Raw genomic sequence first — 26,415 nt, forward strand, 5'->3', positions numbered from 1 at the left:
GATCTGAAGAGAAGACTAACCAGGAAGAGTATGCAAATGAAGACCCAGCAATAGATCTTTCTTCTTTGGTTTTTTGAGACAGGGTTTCTCTGTGTAGCTTTGGCTGTCCTGGACTTGCTTTGTAGACCAGGCTGGCGTCCAACTCACAAGAGATCTGCCTGCCTCTGCCTCCCTGAGTGCTAGAATTAAAGGCGTGCACAACTTCGCCCAGCTGTATCAAGAAATTTTTATGTTCCCAAAATGAAACCAACAAGCCTGTTAATTTATCATCCTACTCTGGATTCCTTGTATAAATACTAATTACTATTCAAGTACAACATACTGTTGAGGTAAACTACCACTAACATTGTTCCCAGGCCACCTTAAACTGAAATCCTGATCAACAGTGTAAACCAGACTGGGTCAATATATTTATTTATGAAGGCAGGGACAGGCATTATTCTTTAAGTTTTAAACTAATTCACAAGGTTCTAAGCACTGGCCCCACATGAGCAGCTTTTGGCTTTTTCCTTACTAAGTCAGAGTTAAGAAAATTAAGTTTCCTGGTTTTAAATTCAGTCTCAGACACCACCCTCCCCACTTTCTTGGGCAGGGACTTACAGAAGGTCAGAAATAGGAACTCCTGAATCTCGGGGTCAAGGCTCTTACGCCTCACTTAGATCTATACCAAATCAAAGGCCTTCTGCAATCCATGCAGGGCTAACTGATCTACTGCATGTGCTAAGCCATGCAGGACCAGCAGGATTCACAAAACCAGCAGCCACTTAGAAAAAAACGAAAACAAAAACAAAAACAAAAGGAAAGATTTCTTTGAGTGTTTCTAGTGGAGCTACTCTAGATCACCAGTTGTTTTCAAAGCAGCTGCCAGTGTGCACCTGTCTCCCTTTGCGCAGGGCTCTGTGACTGAATTTGAGCACCTCCTTGCTACTGCAAAGAGCCTGTGATGAGCAGGTCTGAACCTAACTGTGCTGAACTCAGGCTTACCAGTGTTACACTCTGCTGCACTCTAGCTTGACAGACCAGGAGAATATAATGTCATGCTCTGCTCTACTCTAACTTGATAGAAGTACACTCATCACTCATACAAGACCACAACCACAGTATCAAAGGCCACAGATTCAAGTTACAGGCTTTGTCACTACACCAAATCAGCATAATTATGAAAATTAACTGCTTGAAAACATTAAAAAAAAAAAAAAAGAAAAGAAAAAGGAAAGTAGTTATTCTGTAGGATACATCAGGTATGACTCCTTTAATCTTGGCCATCATTCAACTTCATCTTGACCTTTAACTCTTTTAGTGCTTGTCAGAAGGACTTGTCATGAGATGCTTGGTCAAATATGACAGATGGCTTTATCTTTAACTTTGAAAAACAACCTTTTCCCCCTTTGTGGATAAATCGAGGCTTTGTCTCCCATTAGGCTTGTCCTTCTTCCAGCTTTTCTTTATTTTTTCTTTTCCCAAACTCTCCCTTCTCTTCAAGCCTGATCCTTAAGAGGTCTTTGGCTTGTCTACTTGCCTTAAGTGTTGAACTCTACTCTAAAAGTTCTTTCATGCTTTCTCTTTGGGGTCGCCATAACTGTACAGCTTTACATTCTGAGGTAACAACAGAGGACAGCAAATTAGGGGACAATATTAAAGAAGTTTACCTCATTGTTATACAATTTGTTTTTGATCAAGTGATTCAAAATAACAAAGAAGATTACTAAACTTTAACTTAAACAAGAACATATTAACTTTTAATTTGACTTATATCAAAGGTGGTAGCAACCAATATATTCAAACTTAAATCACATAATCACTGATTTGAGTTTCAGCAGCATGGATGGAAATTAAAATGTTTTAGATTAACTTTAAGAAATAGAGAAATGAATCAGAATTTTTAAAGATTTGAAGACATAAGACATTAGAGGACAAAAATAGACTATTTTTTAGATGTTACCACTTACATAAAAACTTGAATTTCAAACTTCAACACCCCTCACTAATCATCCATCTGAAGAAAGGATATTGAACATATGCAAATCCTCTTGGACGCCGAGTGTAGAAATCAAGTGGAACATAAACATCTACTATTGGACCATATCGACCAAATTCCCGACGCAAATCTTCAGACCTAAAAATATCATAAAAAACAAAACAAAACAACTCAAACTTTTTATGCTCATGTTCCTGAACATCATCTTAATGAATGTAAGGCTTGTGGCCTTTATCCCTAGCCCGACCAACAAGCTTTCTGAACCCCAAAGGTGGCACCACCTTTAAATTCCAGAACTCTGGAGTCGGAGTTTGGGGCCAGTCTAACCTACAGAGCAGGTTCCAGGTCAGCCAGGGTTAGTTACTTGGAGAAACTGTCCCGAAAATCCAAAGACAGCCAGTCCATAGTAGGACACACCTTTAATCCCAGCAGTCAAGAGGCAGGGGCAGGCCTGCCTGTTAATTCAAGGCCAGCCTGGTCTACATAATGAGCTCCAGGCCAGCAAAGGTTACACAGAAAAACTGTTTCTCAGAAACAAACAAACAAAAAAAAAAATCCAAAGACAAACCCCAACACACCATACAAAAGGCAGCCCAAGCTTTCTTATGCTTTTTTGGGACAGGGTTTCTTTGTGTGGCACTGACTGTCCTGGAACTCAAGAGATCCGCCTGCCTATGCCTCCCTGAGTACTGAGATTACATGTGCTTTCCAAGTACCATCCACCTTTAACTCCAGCACCTTGAGAGCAGAAGCAGGGAGATCTGTGAGTTCCGGGTAAACCAGGGTTACAGTGAGACCCTGTCACAAGAAAACAACTCACAACTCAACCGATACTAAACCTAAACTAAGGGTGGTAGCTGATGTGTTACCCAAGTACTGGAAAAGCTGAGGTAGGGAGATTGCTACAACTCCAGGGGCAGCCTGGGCTACATGTGAGCTGCCAAAGGGAGGGTGGAGGGAAAGCGCTCTAGTGCTGGGCATGGTGTCTTATGCAGTACCTAGGATGGAGAAAGCTTCGGCAGGATAAAGAGTAGGTTCAAAGCCAGCATAAGACAATCATAGCCTGTTCCTGAGACACTGTTTCTAGGAAGAAAAGGGGGCGGGGCTTATAAATGCTCATAAACTTTTTACTATTTTACACTAAGTCAGTAAACAATTAAAATTTTAAAAATTCAGTCTTCACTGTTCATAAAGGGCATGTCTTCTTAAGAGCAGGGCTAGCCCAGCATAACTTTAATCCCAGCAGGAGGATCTCTGCCAACCTGTCTACAGAGTTCCAGGACTGCCAGGGCTGCAAAGAGAAACCCTGTTTTAAAAAGACAAAACAAAACCCACTCAATTATCAAATACTCTAGTATTATTAAAAGTATGTTTTGTCTGTCTCTCAATTTTGAATGGTCTCCCAGGTGGCTTGGCACTCAAGGCAATCCTGACAGCCTTCCAAATGCTGGAATTACAGGCTTGGGCCACCATGCCCAGTTTATTCCAAAATTGCTCAACACGGCCACCATCAAAAATCTGAAATAAAACAATCACAATATCTACATATTTAGGCGTCAAAATGACAAAATGGAGTTAAAAAAAAATAAAAAAACTCCACAAAACGAAAAATTCAGTTTTCTTTTGGGGCTTATTTACGAACATGAAGTGTGACCCTATGATAAAAATTTCTTCCAAAAAATTCCTAAGGCAATGTAAAGCAAGGGAATCGTTAAAAACAAAGCCATTACCGGGCTGGCCGCGAACTCCTAGACCGGTCTTCTGACTGCTGGGACTACGCCCGGCGACAAGGCCTACTTAAAAGTACCGCCTCCGTTCAGCTAAGTTAATTACGAAGGTCCTAACGGGAGAGACTTCGGCACGCCGTTTTCAAAGAGATTTCCGCGAAAGGCGAGGCATACTCCACTTAACCGGAAAATTGTTGATTTCTCAAATCGCAACCATTCCTCCCTTCCCAATTACCTCTAAATCCATTAACCACCATCCCTACGGCTGGGGGGGGGGGGGTTAAAAAATGAAGCTCCCCGCCCCCTCCCCCATCCCGTTATTTCACCAGCATCCTTTCCGACTCCGAGACGGGGGGGGGGGGGGGCTCACTTCGTAGCCCGAGCTGACCTCGAACTCGCGCCGATCCTCCCGCCTCGGCCTCGCCGAGCGATGGCATCACCGGCCCGGGCCGCCCCGCCTGGCAACCTTTTCTCTTTCAACAACAAAAATTCCTTTCAGGGCGAGGGGGCGTGCACCCCACGGAACGTGGCCGTCGGATCAATGAGGACCAGACGTCCGGCCCGCCAAGCCGGCCTGGCCCAGCCACGAGCACGCGGGGAGCAAGGGCCGCGAGGGCCCGTGGCCCCGCGCGCCCGGCGGCGGCCCGGCCCGGCCCGGCCCGGGGCTCGCGCTCGCTCCCGCAGGCCAGCAGGGGCCGGCGGCGCGGCCTAGAGCCGGCGCGGGCCCCGCCATCTTCGCCCCGCCCCTCCCCCGCGCCGCCGCTCGCCGCTCGCCGTGCGCCCGCGGCCTCCCCCGCGCAGTAAGCCGCCCGGGGGCTCTCACCTGGTGTCGTCGGCCACGTTCCTGACGAACAGGGACGTGTTCGGGGGGCGCAGGTAGCGGGACATGACGGCGGCGGGGACTCCGGGCCAGCGGCACTAACGGGCTCCAGCAAACCGTCCGCGACTCCGGCGGCGGCTCACAGCCACTCACACTCGCTCCTAGAGCCTAGAGGGCTCCGCTACGGCAACTGCCTCTTCTCGCGAGACTTGGGCTCCCGCCTCCACTCCCCTCCCACCTCCCACTCCGCGGCACCGGCAGGGACAACGGCTATTTCCCGCGAGATCTCCGGGCGCGCGCCTGCGCGCTGGGCGGCCTGACGCTCGCGCTGCAGCCTCGCTCCCATTCATTGGCTCCCGGCGGAGGCTCTTCCCCTCCCCCTCGGCCGGTTCTTTCTTTCTTTAGCGCTTCGCTTTCCCGCCCTTTTCTGCCCTGCCGCTCGGGGAACCCCTCCCCTTCTCGGCGAGAGGGTGTTTTTAAAACTACAATGGCTGCGCTTTTAAGCCCCAGGATCCGGAGAGGCTGCTCCGAGGTCCTCTCCTCCGAGTGGTGCCTCGGTTTTTATCAGATCCCCGGGCATCAAGAGGAGCGTACGGATTCTTTGTAGGGCGTGGGGGAGGGAGGATGTGTGCGGAAAGGGGTGCCCGTGGCTCCAGAGCTTTCAGCATGCGCCCTCTGGCCCTGCGGGGCTGCCTCGCCCCCCACCTGTGTCACCTATGCCATGTCCTCTCGGTGGGAACCGGGGCCCTGCTGCCCTTGCTTGTTGCTTCCATGCGCAGTGCCTATCTGCAAAAGTCCTCTAGCTCGGAACCCCTTTCCATGTAGAATTATGAAGGCTTTACGAAAGCCTGGAAGAGGTGTGTTCTTTGTTTCCTGGGGATCCCGTGTAGGACCTTGTCTGTGCTAAGTGTCTTAACCACAGACCTGCAGACACTTGACACTCACCACCCCAATGCCCTGTCATGCCCCCATTCCCCTCTTTCGGTTGTGTCCCCCTGTAGCTTTTTTTTTTTTTTTTTAAGATTTATTGATTATGTATACAATGTGCTGCCTGTGTGTATGCCGACATGTCAGAAGAGGACACCAGATCTCATAGTTGGTTGCGAGCCACCATATGAGTGCTGGGAATTGAACTCGCGGTCTTTGAAAGACCAGCCAGTCCTCTTAACCTCTGAGCCATTTCTCCAGCCTCTCTCCCACCCCACCCCACCCCCGAAACTTTCAGTCCTCATCGTGGGACACCCCGGCTATATCCATCTATCTTTCTTCTCCCCTCCTTCTCTTTTTTTTTTTTTCAGGGCCTTGCATGAACTACATGAACACTCTAACCTACTTTCCCTAGTCTAGAAAATACTTTAAGGACCACGAACTGTTGCTGGAGAGATGATTCTTGCTCTTCCAGAGTATCTAAATTCAGTTCCCAAACACCCAATTGGGGGAGGGAAGCTCACAACCACTTGTAACTCCAGCTCCCTCTCTGGCCTCCTAGGGCACCCATATGCTTTTGGAAACACACACAGATTTAAAAACAGAAAACCAACACACTCAAACCAAAATAAAAACCAGAAAAATTTTTTAGACCTAAGTGTGGTGTCACACGTCTTTAATACCAGCACCTGGGAGTTCAAAGCCAGCCTGTTCTACGTAACAAGTTACAGGACAGCCAAGGCCACACAGAGAAACCCCAGATAAATAGACAGACAGGTGGATTTCTGTGAGTTCAAGGCCAGCCTGTTCTACATAGCAAATTCCAGGACAGCCAGGACTACACAGATTAATTAATTAGATTAATTAATTAAGCCAGGTACACAGCCTCGATAAATATAAATAAAAACAGGCCAGCTAGTGGTGACATACATTTTAAACCCAGCACTCAGGCAGAGGTGGGCTAGGCTAGGCAAGGCTAGCCTGGTCTGCAGAGTGAATTCTAGGACAGCCAGGGCTGTCCTACACAGAAACCTTGCCTCAGCAAAACCAACCCCCCCCAAAAAAAAACAGCAACGCATCTTTTAAAATGTGGGTTATATGAATAACTATTTACTGAGTTTGAAATTACAAGCACACATCTCATTCCCATTCAAATACATCACAGAGCCTCTATGGAGAGGATGGGAGGGAGAACAAGAAGAAAAGCAAGAAACCCAACAACTCTTGGCCACCTGGCTTTTGAGTACAATTTACTAAATTGCAGCTCTGCCAAAGGGGTAGGAGTGAAGGAAGACCCCCCTTGTGGAAGCAACTGCCCAACCTTATACCATCCAGATAAGTGACCCCCAAGGCCGTGGCAATGCCATTTCTCTGTCCAAAGAAAAAAGGTAGTGGTGTGTTTGAACCAGTAACTTGGCCAATCCTCTTGCATCCAGGATCTGTCTGATGATTTTCTTCTTTGCTTCTTCTAGCTAAGCAATGTTGTGCTCATTGAATTTATCAGTAAATACTCCAACAGAGTATTTATTTTTAAATCGAATCTATTTTTAAATCACACAGAGAGTTAACTCTGCTATTGATATGTCCTCTCAAATATTTCTGTGGCTAGAAAATGCAAGATAAGCCGGGCAGTGGTGGCACACCCCTTTGATCCCAGCAGTCAGGGAGGCAGAGGCAGGTAGATCGCCGTGAGTTCCAGGCCAGCCTAGTCTACAAAGTGAGTCCAGGATAGCTAGTACTAGACAGAGAAACCCTGACTCAAAAAAAAAAAAAAAAAAAGGAAGGAAAGAAAGAAAGATACAGTACAAGATAAGCCAGGAGTTGTGGTGAATGCCTTTAATCCCAGAACTTTGGAAGTAGAGGCAGAAGGATCTCTGTGAGTTTGAGGACAGACTGATCTTTACAGTGCTTTCTAGAACAGCCAGCGCTACACCAAGAAACCCTGTCTGAAAACAACAATAAACAAATGGAAACACAAGTTAAACATACTTCCACATACCTGGGGCCCTGCTATACCAGTTTCAGCGTTTACTTTTTATTTTATATATATGAGTGTTCTGCTTGTATGTATGCCTGTATACCATGTGTGCCTTTGGAGGTAAGAAGAGAGTGTTGGGTCCCTGGTACTGGAGTTATGGACTGTTGTGATCCAGCATGAGGGTGTTGGAAACTGATCCTTGGTCTTCTGTAAAATAACTGCTCTTAACTGTTGATCCATCTCTCCATCCTTCTACACCAGTTTTAGAAGAAAAGATATGGAATAATTCTGCAGAAAGGTTTTTCTACGGTAGTAAGAATTTTGATTTCTTTAAAAGCCTGACGGTTATGTAAGCCAGGCGTGGTGACACAGGCCTTTAATCCCAGCGCTTGGTGAGCCAGAGGCAGGTGGATCACTGCAAGTTCGAGGCCGAAACCCTGTCTCAAACAAACAAAAACAAAAAACCCCAGTTCGGTTATGGGAATGTGCTTTGTTTTAATCCCAGGTGTGGGATATGGGGCTGCTTCAGGTTGTCCGTAGCCACTATCCATGATATCCATGATTTACCTCATGCTCTATGTAGGGGTGTGATTTTTTTTTTTTTTTTTTTTTTTGCCAGCTGCAGATAGTTACGTTTGGAATTCTGGCCACTTTTGAGGGAGCATAAATACAAGATCCCAGAGACAGCCTGTGGCCATTACAGCCCCTCTGGATGCCCCCCCCACCTCCTGCTGGCTTTGCTTTCCCTAGATTGTTGGTTGCTGGTATCCTGACAACAAAGATTGGACTTGCCCCAAGGAATTCAAGACCCCTAATCAGCAGGAAATAGTCTAAAGAGATCTCTGACCCCCTTTCACTCTAACCTTCTTTCTAGCCTACTTAGTGTTGGGGGGTTGAAAGAGATTGGGGTGGAAAAGGGCGGTAGATATAGAAACCCAATAAAGTAGCCAAAAAGTCCAGTTACACTCTCCATTCAAGAGGAGACAGCAGAGGGCAAAGATGTGGATGTCCTATGTGAAAACTCCTTTAATACCCTTGAGCCCAGGACCACTGTCCTCCTCAGATACCAGGCATGCTGTGGGGATGGCACATACTAAAAGGACAGTGTAGTCAATGATGGTCTAGGCACCAGCCCTTGCATCTCTGTGAGTCCTACCAAAGACTTTGTCAGGGCAGGGCAAAGATGGCTGCCTATATGTTAAGAGAAGAGAGTATCATACCCTCCCTTTGGCTCTCTTAGGTATGTTTTGTCCGTCTCTTTGTTTAATATTTTTATTTTCAAAAGTAATTGTATTTACGTTTTTTGTTTTTTTTATTTTTATGTGTACGGGTATTTTGTCTGTATGTCTGTCTATACACCACATGCCTACAGTCCCTGAAAGGCCAGCAGAGGGTGTCAGATCCTCAGGGACTGGCGTTATAGCTGGTTGTAAGACCCCATGTGTGTGCTAGGACTCAAACCTGCATCCTCTGGAAGAGCAGCCAGTGCTCTTAACCACCGAGCCATCTCTCTAGCTCCTTGTTTTATTTTGTCAGTTGAGACAATGTCTTGCTATTTCACTGGCGGCCTGGGAACTTGCCGTGTAGACCAGGCTGGTTCTGAATTTGCTGGGATGTGCCTGCTTCTCCCTTCCCTGTACCACTCTTAAAGTGCGCTCCATCGTGCCTTGCCCCAAAGTCAGTTTTGAAAGGCTCCAGTGTTACTCCCTGAATTAGGGACTCTAAGGGCATCGCGCTTACCCTTAAAGAGAGGAGGATGTTTCGTTTGGGATTATGTCAGAAAATGACTTTCTTGAGAGATGGCTCAGCAGTTAAGAGCACACATTGCAATGGCATAGGATGGCTCCTAACCTTTTGGAACTGCATCCAGGGGTCTGATGCTTTTCTTTTGGAACCTGCATAGGCACAGCACACACCCACTCTCACACACACATAATTAAGATTAAAAATAATATCTTAAAAAAAATAGCTGGGCTTGCCAGCACACACCTTTAATCTCAGCACTCGGGAGGCTGAGACGGGGATCTTGGTCTGCATAGCAGGCTCTGGTCCAGCCTGCATAGCAGGCTCTGTTTATCTATTTAGAACCTGCCTCTAAATAGATAAACAAAGAAATAAGGCAACACTTTCTGGAGCTGGGGAGTGGCATGGCGGTTAACGGCCGCTCTTTTAGAGGACCTGGGTTGGAATCCCAGCATCCATAACCTGTGGTGGCTCACAACCATCTATAACTCCAGTTCCAGGGGATCCAGTGCCCCCTTCTGGCCTTCGGACGTCACCAGCCCTGCAGGCAAAATACCCATAAACCTGAATAAACACACACACACACACACACATACACACACACACACACACACACACACTTCCCTAAGGCATTGTTCTCAAAACTGTAGAGCTAAGATTCACTTGAAAGCCTGACACCCGCCTGCTCATTTCTGTGATTTTGAAATCCTTTCTTGTTTTGTAGGTGACGGCCCACAAGCCACAGGCTGACTGTCGGAAGTAGACCCTCAGGGTCAGTCAGATGGCAGCTCTGCCTCAAGTTGTCACAGTGTTGATTTCCGATTTCCTTGGTGCGATTGATTAATTCAGACCCTTGCCCATGGCAGCTGCTCATGCTGTGTCTCTTTTTTGGTGACCAACCAATCAGAAGCACACTCCTTTAATTTGCTTAGGAAGACATACCTGGTGCTTTTTGTAAAGGAGCCTTCTCACTGTCAGTTTTTTTGCCCTCAAACTCACAGTTTGCCTCTGCCTCCCGAGTGCTGGGATTAAAAGCAAGTGACACCATTCCCAGCCCTCCTTTCTTTCTTTTAACCCTGTAGCCCTGGATGATCTGGAACTTTCTCTGTAGAGCAGGCTCACTTAGAACTCACAGAGATCTGCCTCTGTCTCTCAAGTGCTGAAATTAAACGCCTGTGACACCAGCCCTGGTCCTTCCTTTATTTTCCTGATGATATGATGATAGCCACTCTGACCAGGGAGACATGAAATCTCCATGAAGTTTTAATTTGCATCTTCTTGATGGCCAAGGATGCTGAACATTGTTTAAAATACTTTTTGGCTGTTTCTATTTCTTGAGAACTGTCTTTTCAAATCATTGGACAAATTACTAATTGTCAGGTTGTTGTTATGTGTGTGTTCTCTGTCAAGGCTTCCCCCACTCCCCGAGACAAGGTTTCTCTGTGTAGCCATGGCTGTCCTGTAATTTCACTCTGTAGACCAGACTGTCCTGGACTCATTTTGTAGATCAGGCTGGACTTGAACTCACAGAGATCTCCCTACCTCTGCCTCCTGAGTGCTAGGATTAAAGGGGTATACCACCAGAACCAGCAGAACCATAAATCTGTTTCTAAGACAGGCCTTTTAAAAGAAAAACTGTAACCAGGTAACACTCAGGTAACCGGGTGGGAAGCAAGGGGAGGGCAGCATTACGTCATTTTGACTAGTTACACACAAGAAGAATCCATTTTGTTCCAAGTATTTTGTATCTAGAAAGCTAGACAAAGCATTTTAAGCTGATTGGCTAGAAGATAGGCTTAGGAACTTTCCAGTTCCCCACTGTTCTGAGAGAAAGGAACATAGGGTATCATGGTTTTGTTTAAGTAAATCAGATAGCATTAACTCAAGCAGAACATTCAACAAATGTCAATTTGAAAGTAAAAGGCTATTCAAGTTCTCGGGCTGGCAGGCAGAGCCTGAGAACCTGAATTTAATTTCACCTTACTATCAAAATGGAGACCTAAAAACAAACTGGCTTCTGTTATGCTAAAGACGAAAGCAGGTGTTAACAGAGGAGCCATAGTTTTGCAAAAAACTAAAGTAGGTCTCCATAGACTGGGTGTAAATATATGTTCTGCAGACAACCTGACTACAGAAGGTTCCTGTCATAGAACCCAGAGCTCACAGATTCTGCAAAACTGGCTGCCCAGCCAGCCCCAGGGATCTCCTGTCTCTGCTAGGATTACAGGCAAGCCCCAGTAAGGTTGGCTTTTTAGATGGGAGTTTCGGATCCAAACTCAGATCCTTATGCTTGAGCATTAAGCAATTTTTTGCTGACTGGACCCGAATCTCTCATCCCTGCCTTTTTTATTTTATTTTATTTTATTTTTTTTAATGGCCTCTAGATAGCCTGGGGTGGAACTCTCCATGAGGATAACCTCGAACCTCCTCCTTCTGCCTGCTGAGCACTGGGATTTACACGCAAGCATTAGTATGCCCTGCTTTGTTTCTGAGTAAGTGCGTGCGTGCATGCCTGCATATGTGCATGCTTGTGTGTGTGTGTCAGGCTCTCACCGTGTAGCCCAGCTCACAGAAATACGACTGCTCCTGACTCCTGAGCACTGGAATTAAAGGCATGCACCGTATTTCTTACTTGTTAAAAATAGGGGTTTGCTATGTGGGCTTAAATTTGAGGCATTCCTGCCTCTACCTCGTAAGTTTTAAGCCTACAGGTGTGTACCACCAAACCTGGCTTTTCTGCAGAACTGGAGAGTAAACCCAGAGACTTGTATAGAAAAAGGGGCTGGAGAGATTGCTCAGAGGTTAAGAACATTGCCTGTTTTTCCAAAGATCCTGAGTTCAATTCCCAGCAACCACATGAGATTTGGTGCCCTCTTCTGGCTTGCAGGCATATATGCAGGCAGAACACTATATACACAATAAATAAATAAATCTTAAAAAAAAAAACACAAAACAACAACTCTATAAAGCCAGGCAAGGTGATTTTTGCCTATAATCCCAGCATTTGGAAGATGGAGGTAGAAGATCAGGAGTTCAAGACCATCCTCTGCCTACACAGAGAGTGTGACTCCAGCCTGGGCTACAGGAGACTATACCTTAGAATACCAAAAACAAATCCAAACAAACATCTCTTCAGAGAAGGAAAACAGCCCATTGGTAGTGGCTCACACCTTAGAGGCCAGCCTGGTCTACAGAGCAAGTTTCAGGAAAGTCAGCGCTACACAGAGAAACCCTGTCTAAAAAAATAAAAATAAAAAAAAAAAATAAATAAAAAAAGAAAAGGAACACAACTATTTTGTTTCTTCTAACCTTTGCTAGAATCAGTCCCAGGACATCTAACCACAATGTTTTAGTTTGGGTCTTTAACATTTTCTGGTCTGCTGTCCTAGTTTTTCTTAGGGTGAATAACTGTCATCCAGCAGCACCCTTAGAAAGCATTTTGTTTGCTGGTGTCTGGATATTGGCTGGCAAGCACCACTGATCACCAACCACCTCGGGCAACTAGCAGGTACTCTGAGAATCGTCTCTGGGGCCAGCTGAACGCCTTTGAAGTTCTGATGGTGAACAGAGATACTGAATTAGATCGTTCAGAATTGAATGGGCTGTGTAGGTACTACGGGAGACTTCAGGAAGCCGAGGTTGGGCAGTTAGTATCTTGGGCTTCAAATGAATAGCCTGCTATGTGCTGCCAATTCATTTCCCCAGCCTCCCCAGCCACATAGTCATCCATAAATAGGTGGAGGAGACATTATCCTCAGCGTGCCGTGGGGTAGCCAGGAAAATGCAAGCCCAGGACAGCCTGGGTAGTCTGGAAGGTGTGGGCCTTTAGGATAGGGTTGTGTGTAAGAACCGATCGTGAGCCAAGCCTTGAATAATGAGGAGTGGTGGTGCTCTGGAAGGATGGAGGACATATTGGCATGGAGAATGAGAAACTGAAAGGCTTAGAGGGAGGGGCAGACAAGGTGTGCTAACGTGGTTTCTGTCATGAGAAGCATGGCATAGGTCCCTCTTGCTGCGATAAGTATCAGGACTAAAAGCAACCTGGGGAGGAAGGGGTCTATTTCAGTTTATGGGGTATAATCTCTTATGGAGGCAAGCCAAGGCAGGAACCTGGAAGGAGGAAGTGCAGAGGAGACTATGCAGGAACAGTGCCTACTGTCTTGTTCCTTCTGGCTAGAGTTCAGCCAAAGTTAACAGTCCAGGACCACCCTCCCAAGGGTAGCACCTCCCACAGTGTCCCAGGAGGCCTGTCTGGAACTAGCAACCAAGAAAATGTGCCCCCTGACACACTCACAGGCCAATTGGGTCCAGGCAGCTCCTCCGTTAAGACTCCCTCAGATCGATTGTGGGCTCAGCCGAAGCTAACAGAGACAATGGAAGGAGGTTTGGCCTATCTTAGTGAGGCTTTGAACCCCAAGCCTTGTTAGACGGACTTCCATTACTGTTAAAACATGTGAGATAATTCATTTATTGGAGAAAAGATGTTGCGGATGTAAACGTCTTCGTGTTAATCCCAGGTGTGGGACACGGGACTGATTCAGGTGGTCCACAGCAGCAAACTATTTGCCTGGTGCAGGCTCTGAGAGGAGCTCTTTGCCAGCTGCAGATAGTTTAAATCTGAGGACTCTGGAGGGAGAATAAATGCCAGAGCCCAGAGAGTGTTGGAGAGCTCCAAGAAACAACAAGGCTGCTACTGTTTCCTCCTGTGGCTCCTGGCTGCACAGTTGTTTCAGTGAGACAAGAAGCTGGAAATCTGAAACAAGGATTGCACTGGCTCCAAGGAGCCCCATGACCCTAACCAGCAGGAAGCAGCTAAGAGAACTGCACCCCCTCCCACTAACCCTTTCTCTCTCCTACCTGATGTTGGAAGGGATTGGGGTGGAATAGGGAGAAAGAGATATAAGAAATGTAATAGAAAAGGATTTTTTTTTTAAGTATGCCAACCAAGAAACTTTTTTTTTTTTTTTTGGAGACAGACTCTTGCTATGCAGCCCTCACTGGCCTGGAACTCACAGAGATCTGCCTGCTTCTGCCTCCCGAGTGCTAGGATTAACTGCATGTGCCACTATGCCTATCAAAACCAATTAAAATGTTAATTTTTGTATGTGTGTGCATCTGGGTATATGCACATACATGTGTACCAGAGTACATGCGTGAGAATGCATGGAGGCCAGAAAAAGGCATCAGCTCTCCAACAGCTGGCATTACAGGAGTTTGCAATATGCCCCAGTTTATCACAGGAGTGCTGGCATCTGAACGCTGGTCCTCACGATTCTGCAGCAAGAATTCTTAACAGAATGGTCACCTTCCCGTTCCTGTGTTGTTGTTGTTTCAAGGTAGCCTGATCTCATGTAGATCAAGCTGGCCTCTAACTCGCTTAGTGGCCAAGGATAACTTTGGATTTCTGATCTTCTTGCCTTCATCTTCTAAATGCTGGGACAACAGGTATGCGCCAGCCCTACCTGAGAAATGCTCTGTTTTGGTTCAAGGCTGCAGTCCATGGTTGCTTAGCAATTGTTGCCTAGGATCTGTGGTGGGGCGTATATCATGGCATGTATCAGAGGTAGCTGCTCACTTCCTGGTAGCCAGGAGGCAAAGAGAAGGCAACATCCCCTTCAAGGGCATGCGCACTATGACTTAATTTCCAATCAGGCCCCCGCCTCTTAAAATTTCCACAGTGCTGGGTGTGATGGCGTGTAAAGTCCCAAGGACTGTGGAGGTGCAGGCAGGCAGATCTCTGTGAATTTCAAGCCAGGCTGGTCTGTAAAGTGAGTTCCAGGCTAGCCAGGGCTACACAGAGAAACCCTGTCTTGAAATGCCACCACCAAGAAAAGAAGAAGAAAGAAAGAAAAAAAAGTAGTTCCAACTTCTTTCAACAGGCTGGAGACCAAGCCTTCAGCTTCGCCTTCAACAGACCTTTGGGGAACGCTTACCTTGGTGGCTTTTGTCTTTGAAGATAATGGGGACTTAGACTCATGAAAGGCTTCTGAGTAAGAACATCAAAAACTGGTTTCAAGCCTCCAACCCCCTTGCATCAGCCTCTTCTTACACTGGCCCGAGGCCCAGACATTGCCTCCCACCTGCTACACCCTCAGGGCCACCCTCCCTCTGTGCCCAGGACATCAAGAGGACTCCAGACAGTGTGGGCACAGACCAACTCAGCAAGGTCATCAGTGAACTGAACGGAAGAAACCTTGAAGGGGTCATGGCCCAGGATGTCGGGAAACTTGCCAGTGTGCCTGCTCGTGGGGCTCTGGCTGCTTCTGCTGCCTATAGCTCTGCAGCTCTCAGAGCTGGCTCTGTCCTCGCTGCAAGCAGAGGCTAAGAAAGTCAAGGAAAAGGAAGTCAGATGAGGACATGGCATTCATTCGGCTGGTTTGATGAAATGCCCGCTCCGGAGCAAATGAGACCATTATAAAGTCAAAACAGTAGAGTACCTGACTCCAGTTAATCTTTGAATCCAGACTGACTATCCAGATGGGAGTGTGGTTAGGCTACGCGACAGCTGCAGCTTGTGGAAGGAAGGGTTAAATTTGGCTGATAGTGCGTTTTCTTTAATTGAATTTCCTTTACCTGAATGGTTCTTTTGCTCATGCGCACGTCTGTGCAACACCCACACGCCTGGTGTTCTCAGAGGCCTGAAGAAGACTGCAGTTATGGCTAGTTAGGGAGCCAATGTATTGGTGCTGGGAATTGAACCTAGGTCCTCTGGAAGAGCAGTCAGTGCTCTTAACCACTGCGCCGGCCCCTCTGCCCATTTCTGGCTCACAGTTTTAAGGGATACAGTCCGTAATGGTGAGGAAGGCCTGTTGGTAGGAGCGTGAGGGGCTGGCAACACTGCAGCCACAATCAGGAAGCAGAGAAAGAGAGAGAGAGAGAGAGAGAGAGAGAGAGAGAGAGAGCGCTGCTGGTACTCAGTCCACAATCCCAGCCCACGGAGAGCTGCCATTACACCTGGAGTAGGTCTTTGCTGGCCCATGACCCTTTCTGGAAGGATCTCCACGCTCACTCCCAGATGTGTACTTCCCTGGTGATTCTATATGTTCAGTTGACAAGATAAACTGTCAGGAGGACTTATCACCTAACAACAAAGAGATGGAGTCTGCTTTCTGCTTTTGGGGAACCGGGAAGACAGCTCAGCAGTTTACAGCACTTGTTGTTCTTGCCAAGGCCCCGGGTTCAATTGCCATCACCCACACATCTGTAACTCCAGTTCCAGGAGATCCAGTACCCTCATTGGACTTCTGCAAGCCCAAACATAATCATATATACAGGCAAAACACTTATATACAGAAAATAAAGCTAAATCTTCAAACAACAACCCCAACTCCTTTATTTTTTGTTTGTTTGAGATAGGGTTTCTCTGTGTAGTTCTGGCTGTTCTGGAACTCTCTTTGTAGACCAGGCTGGCCTTGAACTCACAGAGAGATCCACCTGCCTCTGACTCCTGAGTGCTGGGATTAAAGGCATACACCATCACCGCCAGGCTAACCCCCTTTTTTTCAGTGCTGGATTGAACTCAGGATCATCTGTATGTTGTTCCTATGATACTTGATCACTGGGCAACACTACCAGCCTTTAAAGATGAATTCCATTTCTCATTGAGGGCAGGGAATGGGTCTCTGTGAGAGGTATTTTTTTAAGGCAATTCTTTTTTTTTTTTTAATTTATTTTATTTTATGTGCATTAGTGTGAAGATGTCAGATCCCTTGGAATTGGGGGCATAGACAGTTGTGAGCTGCCATGTGGGTGCTGGGAATTGAACCCCGGGTCCTTTAGGAAGAACAGACAGTGATCTTAACCACTGATCCATCTCTCCAGCCCCGTGAATGGGATTTTTACCTACTCTTTCGGAGAAAACAGAGATTGTTACAATTGTAACAGTTAAGTATCAGCAGACTAATGAGGCAGAACACTGGGTGGGCCCTGGGACAGAGAGTGCTGCTCATTTATCTGTCGCTCCCAGCCCTGCCTATCTGTGCTCCTCACTCCACCATGCATCAGAGAAAGACAAACTGTATTTTCCCAGCTCTTGCCCAACTGCCTTCTACTTAGGTTTTGCTGACAAAAAGGTTTGATATGATTTTTTTTTTTTTTTAAGGAACTTGATTCCCTTCCTGCTTCTGGATTCTGATGGCATCTTTGGTAGCAGAGATGAATGAGTGTCAAGTGTTGTCCCTAGTGACAATGGCAGCAATGGCTCTGGGTGGTGGCTGCTGGAGCAAGAGCAATGGCTTGGAAATATAGAAATTGGTAGTTCCTGTCAACACAAGCCTTAGGGACGCTGTGCCTTTAAGCTTTGGGTAACTGCCTTCCTCCTTCACCCCATGGCTGTTGTGCTTTCCACAAGTACCAACCTTTGAGTGGTTTTGAAAGGAGCAGCTTAAGGGAGGAAGGAGTCAGGTTGGCTCACAGGTAAAGAAAGTACAGTTCACTATGGCAGGACGGGTTGTCTTAGTGTTCTCTTGATGCCAAGGGACACCATCACCATGGCAACTCTTTAAAAAGAAAGCATTTCAGAGGTTTCGTCCATTATCGTGTCTGGGACCATGGTGGCACACGGGCAGATGTGGTGCTGGAGAAGTAGCTGCGAGGTCTATATACAGATCCACAGGCAACAAAAGAGCGCCCCTGGGCCTGATCTGAGCTTCTGAAACCCCAAAGCCCACCCCCAATGAACCGCTTCCTCCAACAAAGCCACACCTCCTATCCTTCTGAAGGAGTTCCACTCCCGGTGGCCTAAGCATTCAAATACATGAGCCTATGGTAGCCATTTTTCCCTGAACTAAGGTTTCTCTCTGTAGCCTTGGCTGTCCTGGACTCAATTTGTAGACCAGCCTGGATTCACAGAAATCCACCTGCCTCTGCCTCCATGAGTACTGGGGATTACAGGCCTGTGCCACCGTGTTCAACTTGGTGACCGTTCTTATTCAAACCACAACAATGGTGGTTGGAATTGCAGAGGACGTAGCTCTTCATTGTGGCTGGGGAAGCTCCGCCTGGGCTGGTGTGTAAACCTGAAGACCTGCCTCTCAGTAACTCATTTCCTTCAGTTAGGCCCAAATGAGATTCTCTGGGATCCCAGAGCAGTTCCACCTGCTGGAGATTTGAGCCTGTGGGGGACAATTAATATCCAACCTGTAACACTTAATACTCGGGCAGCCATTTCACTATTTCTCTCTACTTTTGGGAGAAAGGGTCTCACAAGGTAGTCCTGGCTGGTCTTAAAAAAAAAAAAAATTAGAGAAACCTGCTTGTCTCTGTCTTTGGAGTGCTGGGGTCAAAGGCGTGTACTCCCACACCCGGCAGCCTTCCCTTCTTGGGCATCCTAACTTCAGCATCCTAGACTTCCTCCATAGGCCTAATGAGACACCTTCCGGGACTGTCTTCCATCCCACTGTCTCCCTGGCTGAGCCACCCCTTGAACTTGACTGCAAATGTCCGAAGGGGAGGAGGGCTGTGAGGAACTTTCATTTGAGTAGCGTACGGTGATTTGGTAGGTCTGATCCTGAGCCAGTTGTGGTAGTACATGCCTATAACCTCAGCGCTCTGAAAGCCGGGGCAGGAGGAGTTCCATGAGTTCGAGGCCACAGAACAAGTTAAGTATTGGTTAAATCAGCCAGCAGTACCCAGCAAGACCCTGTCTTAGAAAATGAAATATGACAATGGCTGGAGCTTGGTTGCTATTGTGCCTGCCCAGCGTCCGTGAAGCCTTGTGTTTGACCCCTAGCATCACCCCCTAACTGGGTGTGGTGGCAAATCCCACTTGAGAGTGGAGGGAGGAGTCAAGAGGGTCAGAAATTCTAGGTCATCCTCAGCTACATAATGATGAATCTGCACCCAGCCTGGGCAACATGAAACCCTATCATGGGGTTTGCCTAGACCCTAGGTAACTTCACCAGCACTGCTTAACAAACAAATATATATATGTATGTATGTGTATATATATATATATAATATATCTTATGTAATATATATTATATATATTATGTATGTATGTGTATATGTGTGTGTGTGTGTATATATATATATATATATATTTTTTTTTTTTTTTAAGGGATGAGCGTGGTAGTAACACACACACATCTACAATCCCAGCATTTGGGAGGTGGAAACAGAAAGGTCAGGAGTTGAAGGTCATCTTTGGCTACACAGCAAGTTTAAGACCAGCATGCGCTGTATGAGATCTTGTTTGTTTGTTTTTGTTTTTGTTATTGTTATTTTAAAGGAAAATGAAAGAGCTAGGAGTTGTGGCGCATGCCTCTGGTCGCAGGACTCAGGGAGGCAGAGGCAGGAGGATCTCTGTGAGTTCCAAGACCCACCAAGACTATGCAGAGAAACTTTGTCTCAAAAAATAAGAACAAAACAAAAGGAACAATTAAATAATTTTATATCATTCTTGTAATCAGCTTCCTTCTCTCTGTTTAACGATTTATTTTGTTTTAAAATCGTGTGTGTAGGAAAAGGGGTTTGAACACCTGATTGCCTGGAGACCAGAAGAGGGTTTTGGATCCCCTGCTGTGGAAGAGCATTACAAGCCCTTAACTGCTCCAGCTGCCTTTTCTCTCTTCATAGTATTTCCGAAGCCTTTTACCATTTTTTTTTTTTTTTTGAGACAGGGTTTCTTTGTGCAGCCTTGGCTGTCCTGGACTCACTTTGTAGACCAGGCTGGCCTCGAACTCACAGAGATCCTCCTGCTTCTGCCCCCTGAGTTCTGGGATTAAAAGCATGAGCCACCATGTCTTTAAAGGGTCTTAGTAACAGTAGTATTTGCTTAGTTTAGGTGGTACTCTTACTTTATTCTTATTTTTTGTAGACCAAGCTGGCTTTGAATTTACAGATCCATCTGCTTCTGTCTCCCAGGTGCTGGGATTAAAGGTGTGTGCCCTGTCTGCCTTCAGGTGACTCTTTAAAACTCTGACTGTGACTGGTTTTCGTTTAATACCTTTCCTTAATGATGAGGGCTGCCCTCCTTCACGGCTTTTGATCTGTGTTACATGGAAGCGCTATGCTGAGCCCTCTGGGGAATGCAGTCTAGAGTTAACAGCAGGCTGCCTGCCAAATCCAACACGCCAAAAGAAAGACGGTTTTTAGTGAAAGTGTCCGTTCACCTTGAATGTTTGCCTGGTCACGCAGACAGTCTTTGTTTACTTCCCCACAATAAGGTTATTCTTCTATGCTCTCTTTGCTCTTTCCCGCTGTAGCAGATGTCAAGGTCATACTGGCTCTCCTTGCAGGAGATATGAAGATTGTTTATTCTGAGCTAAGTCTGAGTGAATGTGGATTCAAATTGCCTTGGAAGACCTACCACATAAAGGCTCGGGACATAAGGCCAGGCACCTACGGCCTTACACATGGGGGGTGAAGGTCATGAGGTAGGAGGCTGCAGGAAGACGGAGAAACCCCTAGCATTTAGGTATTGTCCTTAGCTCATTTTTAGCTGCAGGCTAAGCCAGGGGGAGACTGGCTGGCTGGCTGCGTTTGTCTGTCTATTCCAAAAGTTAAGAGGATGCTAGGTCAGATAGAGAAGGTGATGGCAAATGGCTGTCAAAGGGAACAGAAGGGGCTGGAGATGCAGTTAACTTGGTAGAGCCTGTGTTTGTGGAGCCCTGGGTTTGACCCCCAGTACCACATAAACATTTCGTGGTGGTACGTGCCTTTAATCTCAGCACTTGGGACAGGGAGGCAGGAAGATCAGACATAGTTACATAGTGAGTTCGAGGCCGTCCTGGGCTAGGCTACATGAAGCCTTATCTAAGCCATCTTATCAGTCCAAGAATATTTTAAATTAGTCGTGTCTATCAAATAAAATATTAAAAAGTAGGTGTTGAGAACCAAAAGGGAATTCACCGGAAAGGTTCTACTCATGTTTCTGTGGGTTTGAGTATAATTACATGGTTTTGGAGGAAGGCCTTCTGAGCGCCAGCACCTCCGTTACAGCGAGCCCTGGAATCCCAGAGCAGTTGACCCCGTGGGCTTTGAATTAAATTCTACTAATTCTGTCTCCCAGATCCATTTTCAGCCAACATTTCTCCTGAGTCCAGGTAGTATTACAAAATAAAGTAAAAATAAATTCTGTTGCCCAAGCCTTGCACTCTAACATGGAAGAGGACCAAGTTAGGCCCCATTTTTCTTAAGCACTTGCAAGTTGAGGCACCATAATTACGCAACACAATTCCCTGTCACCTGCCAGATGGTGGTGATCTCCCAGCACTTGCTCCTTCCTCCAACTTCTGTCCTCCATTTTCAAAGTAAGTGCTGAAGGGAACGAGCAGGAACAAGCCTGGCTGTGACCTTGAACAAATGACCCGAGATATCAGTTAGGAAACAATGCTAAGACAAAAGTTTATGAAAACAAGCAAACATTTACTCAAACTAAACCCCACAGAGTTAGTCCAGGACTGTCAGAGGCCTGGGCAGGAGTGAGTACTGACCAGCATCTCCTGTCAGGTGATAAAGGGCCCATGCACACTGCCAGCAACCTGAGTGATTTCTGTGAATGTGCCTGCCGTGATCGCTGACACAGATACTTGGCCAGAGGCTGAAGGTTCAAAAGTTTCGAAGACCTGACTACAGAGGGAGTTCACAGGCTACTTGAATTACTTACCAAAACAAAATAGTCCCCATGAACGGGGAACCTCCCCTGCCCCCAAAAACAAATAACCAAAGCTCTAACTCTCTTCATTAAGGAAATAAAATCGCCACCCCCACCCAGCCAAACGTGAGTGATTGTTGTAGCAGAAAACAGAGTCAAGTTACTGTGAATAACACATTCCACCACGGAGAAGGTTAGATAAACTTGTTTGATGAGACAGGGTCTTATTTGAGGTAGCCCAGGCTGGCCTTGACGTCCTGAACCTTCCTGTCTCCAACCCCTGAGTGCTGGGATTACAGGTGTGAGCCACCAGGCCAGGCCTTACATGAACTTTACGTGTTTACAGTAATTTAGGCAAAACCGTTCACAAGTACACACTGCTAGAGGGCAGCGGGCTGGGCGGGAGCTAGGGTACTGCCCAAGGTGATCTTTTACATCACAGAAAAGAAGACCAGGAGTCTGTGAGGAGACAGTATCCTGGGTCCAGTCACCTGAGGAATGAAGTTCCATCTTGCTGGCAGGGTCCAAAATGAGTTCATATTCCCAGGCTCTGGAGCCCAACTCCTATCCTGCTTCTTCAGGATTTCACGTTTGTCTGTTAACCAGTAGAGGATGTAGAGAGGGAAGCTGCCGTTATCCGTTATCTAAACTGAGGCACACAGGTTGTAAACGTGCTGCCTGTCTTGACTTAAAGCTTGCCCTTGATAATGTTCCCTTATCATTCAAATTCCAGGCCAAGGTCCAAGAGAGGATATGACTGCAAACTAGGACCTGAAACCTGGTAACCTGGAAAGGCCTACTCCCCCAAGTTGACTTCCTTGCTCAACCCCTTGTGTCAAAATAGGATTGGTCAGTGCAACAGCCCACCCCACCCCGGTTCCCATCCTTTGAAAATGTCATATAATCTCCCTTTGGGGACACATTCAGATCCTGAACTGGCCATCTCCCTGCTCTCACAGAACATAAAGCTTGCATTTTAAGCTTCTGTCTCTGAAGTGAGTTTTCTCAGCTTCCACCCGAACCCAACAGAATTAACATAGAATATATAGCTGGGGTCATCAAGTTGGGGGGCTACAGCAAGATGGCGACTCCTTTGTGGGGTTTTGGGGGTTGTCCCTTTAACATTCTTAGCTTCGAGATGGGTGGAGAGTGGGTGTGTCAAACTTAGCTATGCATGCCAAAACAGAACAAGGCGTTAGGTCACATCCAGAGGTAGAGAGTAAAGGGCTATTTAAAGAACTTGGAAACAGTCCAAGATGATTTTGGCAGCCAACAGTTGCGTTCCATCCCTCCACACTCAACCACAACGTTCTGCTCAGCCAAGTTCACGCAGTCCGAAGGATCTGTAGGTGCCAGGTTTTCGGAGGACGTTAGTCTGCGTAGGAAATAGCGCTCTATAGTTTCAGCTTTGGGCGGGGTTGGTGTGTGTGTGTGAGTGTGTGTGAGTGTGTGTGTGTGTGTGTGTGTGTGTGTGTGTGTGTGTGTGAATGATCCAGACTTAAGACAAATTGAGCCTAGAAACTGAATGTAGTGTAAAGTTCCATGCCACAGTGAGGCTGCTCTAGATTCTACCACCACATACCCGATGAAGCAGTATATACACTTATGAATTGATTCCACTGACAAGCATTTAGCGAGGGACCTATTGTACCCTGGAGTTGCTGAGGCGAGTAGCATGGCTTTTCTTGTCCATGGCTTTTCTTCCATGCTGACCCGGGGTGAGGCTATGTATATACTTACCTGATGCCCCTAGCCCTTGCTGACCTGTTCCTGGTGTCCTGAGTGTGTCGTGTCCCCATCCCTTGTGTTCTACAGCCAATGGAGTTCTGGGGACCAAACAGTTATCCGTAGTCACTTCACCCTGATAAAAACATCTTCCAAAGCACGCCTAGCTTAGGACAGGATGAACTTCTTCCAGAACGTCCTGCCTATCAGCATGGTGCCAGGAGAGAGTCTTTGGAAACTTTGTGGCCAACTGAACCTGTGATTCCTCACAGGCCTTCCATCTTGGTTTAACCTTCAAAACGCAGGCCTTACTGTTCTTTGTTCTCCGCATTCTCCTGTGTTGTCTCATCCGGTTGCTTGGCTGCTTCTGAGCTTGCCAGTTTTCTTTCTTTTCTTTTCTTTCTTTCTTTCTTTCTTTCTTTCTTTCTTTCTTTCTTTCTTTCTTCCTTTCTTCCTTCCTTCCTTTCTTTCTGTTTGCTTGTTTGTTTTTTGGTTTTTTTTGACACAGGGTCTCTCTGTGTAGCTTTGGATTCACTTTGTAGACCAGGCTGGCCTGAGATCCACCTGCCTCTGCCTCTCTGAGGGCTGGGATTACAGGCATGTGTGCTGCTGGGCCGGCCCCTCATTGTATCTCAAATCGTACATCCAGGAATCTCACCATGATCACTCCTACAGCCATTTTTTTGTTGTTGTTTTGAGACAGGGTTTGTCTGTTTTAGCCTTGGCTATCCTGGAACTCACTCTGAAGACCAGGCTGGCCTTGAACTCGCAGAGATCTGCCTGCCACTGCCCCTCTGAGTGCTGAGATTAAAGGCATGTGCTGCCAGGCCTGGCTCTATAGTCACTCTTTAGGATGATTAGAAATGCTAGCACCTACCCACACTGAGCTGTTTCCCCGCTCTCTCTGCACTTTCTCCAGACTGAGTTCCTTACCTGCCTAACAAATCCTGGCCACCTCTTTGCTGATTGCCCGTCCTCAGCCGCTCAGATGTTCCTGGATGCTGGCAGTGTTTGGTGCTATCACACGGTTGTGGTCCGCCTCTCAGCTGGGTCCTCGGTGTAGCTGCTGTGTCTGTTTTTACTACTGTAACAGAATACCTGACAGAAATGCAGAAGGAAAGGTTTATTTTGGCTGATTGTTTCAGAGGTTCCAACCCACGGTCGGCTGGCTTCACTGCTTTCAGACCTGGGACCTGATATAACTGTGGTGGAAGGACGTGGTAGAGGAAGGAAACTCGCCTCATGGCAGCCAGGAAGCCCAGAGCCATCAAGGGACTGCAGACAAGACCTACCTATCCCTCAAGGCTTGGTTCCGAGGGAGCCCAGCTTCGCCGGTTAGGTCTGTCTCCTAATAGTCCATGAAGCTAAGAATATAATCACAATGGCTATTTTTCTAAACCATATCTGAAACATTGGGGAGAATTTTCCCATCCGATTCTCAACCAATTTCCATTGATTATTGCCAGGGAGTTTGTCTCTATTTTCTATGAAGCATTTATTCTGTTATATTTCCTGCAGGCTGTTGCTTGGATTAATCACGATGCTGCCAACTGTTTGTTAGGTAGGGTCTCTCCTGGCCTGTATCCCCCTAACATAGCAAGTCCTCCTGAAACAAATGGAAAATACAAGACTATCAGAGGAGTTTCTTGAGACAATAATATGACCTAAACCACACCAGCAGGAGAGACTACAGTTTTCACAGGGACATCACCACAGAAAATGGCAACCTAAAGGACCGGTAAGACCTGAATACTTCTTATGCCCTGGCTTGAACAAAGAGAGGCGTTTGTGGGAATTTCACTCCTCTCCTACTTTGGGGAAGAAGCAGGAAGTTACTGCTAACAGTGGTGAACGCCTTTGGTCCCAGCACTGTGGAGGCAGAGGCAGGCATATCTCTGTGAGTTCAAGGCTGGCCTGGACTACAGACCTAATTTCAAGGCTACGTAAGGAAACCTTGTCTCGAAAAGTAAAAAAGAGAGAAATTTTTTATTTTTTAATTTTATATGTGTGGGGCTTTGCCCACATACGTCTGTGCACCATGTGCAAACAGTGGCCTAAGAGGCCAGAAGAGGGCATCAGAGCCCCTGGAGTGAGTGACACATCACTGTTACACAACATGTGGGTACTGGGAATTGAACCAGGGTCCTCTGGAAGAGCAGCCAATGCTCTTAACTCTGAACCAACTCTTTAGCTTCTTTCTTTTTTTCTTTCTTTCTTCCTTTTCTTTCTCCTCCTCCTCCTCTTCTTCCTTCAATTTTCAGTCTTGAGGCAAGGGCTCATGAATCTCACACTTGCTTCGAATTCTTCTTTTAGCCAGGAACTAACTACCTTGTAGTCCTGACCCTTCTGACTCCGCCTCCCAAATGCTGTGATTATGGGCTTAAGCCAGTTCCTCCGTCTGGTTTGTGTGACACATGAGACGAACCCCAGGCTTCACGCATGCTAGGCAAAAACTCTACGCACTGAGTAACATTACCAGCCTTCAAACCATTTTTTTAAATGATTTTGTATCCAAAATCCCCCTTGCATTCTGTAATAGGTGAGACTTCAAGCAATCTGGCTGAGTGCAGGCAAGTGCTTAGCAACCAGGATGGAGTGGGGAGGGATGGACATCCGTCTCTTCCGGGTAATCTCACGCTCGCTCCGTGTGTCTAGCCACTGCACAGAGCACATGCGCAGGCCCAGTCCAGCACACCACTCCACTTGGCACAGAACGTACATGCTGCAGGTCAGCGTGTCCTGGCGGAAAGTTCTCTGCTCTCTCTCTGGAAGGATGGCGGTGTCGGAGGCTCAGGCCTCTCGTAGCTGTTGCCAGGACCTGTCAAACTCTGGAAGAACGAGGAAGCAAACAGTTATAAATAAGATCAAAGCATCCCAAAGGAATGGCGTGCCGAAAATGCAAGACAGAAACTTCATCTAAAT

General features: G+C 46.7%; 1 protein-coding gene across 7 annotated transcripts in view; it reads right to left on the reverse strand.

The window, feature by feature from the left end:
• Srsf10 (serine and arginine rich splicing factor 10) overlaps window positions 1-4,746 on the reverse strand; it is a 29,585-nt gene extending 24,839 nt beyond the window's left edge. For 3 of the 7 annotated variants that reach the window (XM_060379299.1, XM_060379302.1, XM_060379296.1), the window contains exons 1-2: window positions 4,529-4,742; window positions 2,010-2,116 (exon numbers count right to left, since the gene is read on the reverse strand). In XM_060379299.1, the coding sequence (XP_060235282.1) occupies window positions 2,010-2,116; window positions 4,529-4,593 (172 nt within the window). In that variant the 5' untranslated portion in view covers window positions 4,594-4,742. Of the gene's footprint in view, window positions 1-2,009; window positions 2,117-4,528 lie in introns of all 7 variants that reach the window. The other 4 variants (XM_060379301.1, XM_060379300.1, XM_060379298.1 and 1 more) reach the window with 4 other exon arrangements.
• Between the last annotated feature and the right edge of the window lie 21,669 nt (window positions 4,747-26,415).

The sequence above is a fragment of the Meriones unguiculatus genome, chromosome 3, assembly GCF_030254825.1.
Source record: "Meriones unguiculatus strain TT.TT164.6M chromosome 3, Bangor_MerUng_6.1, whole genome shotgun sequence".
Lineage (NCBI taxonomy): Eukaryota > Metazoa > Chordata > Mammalia > Rodentia > Muridae > Meriones > Meriones unguiculatus.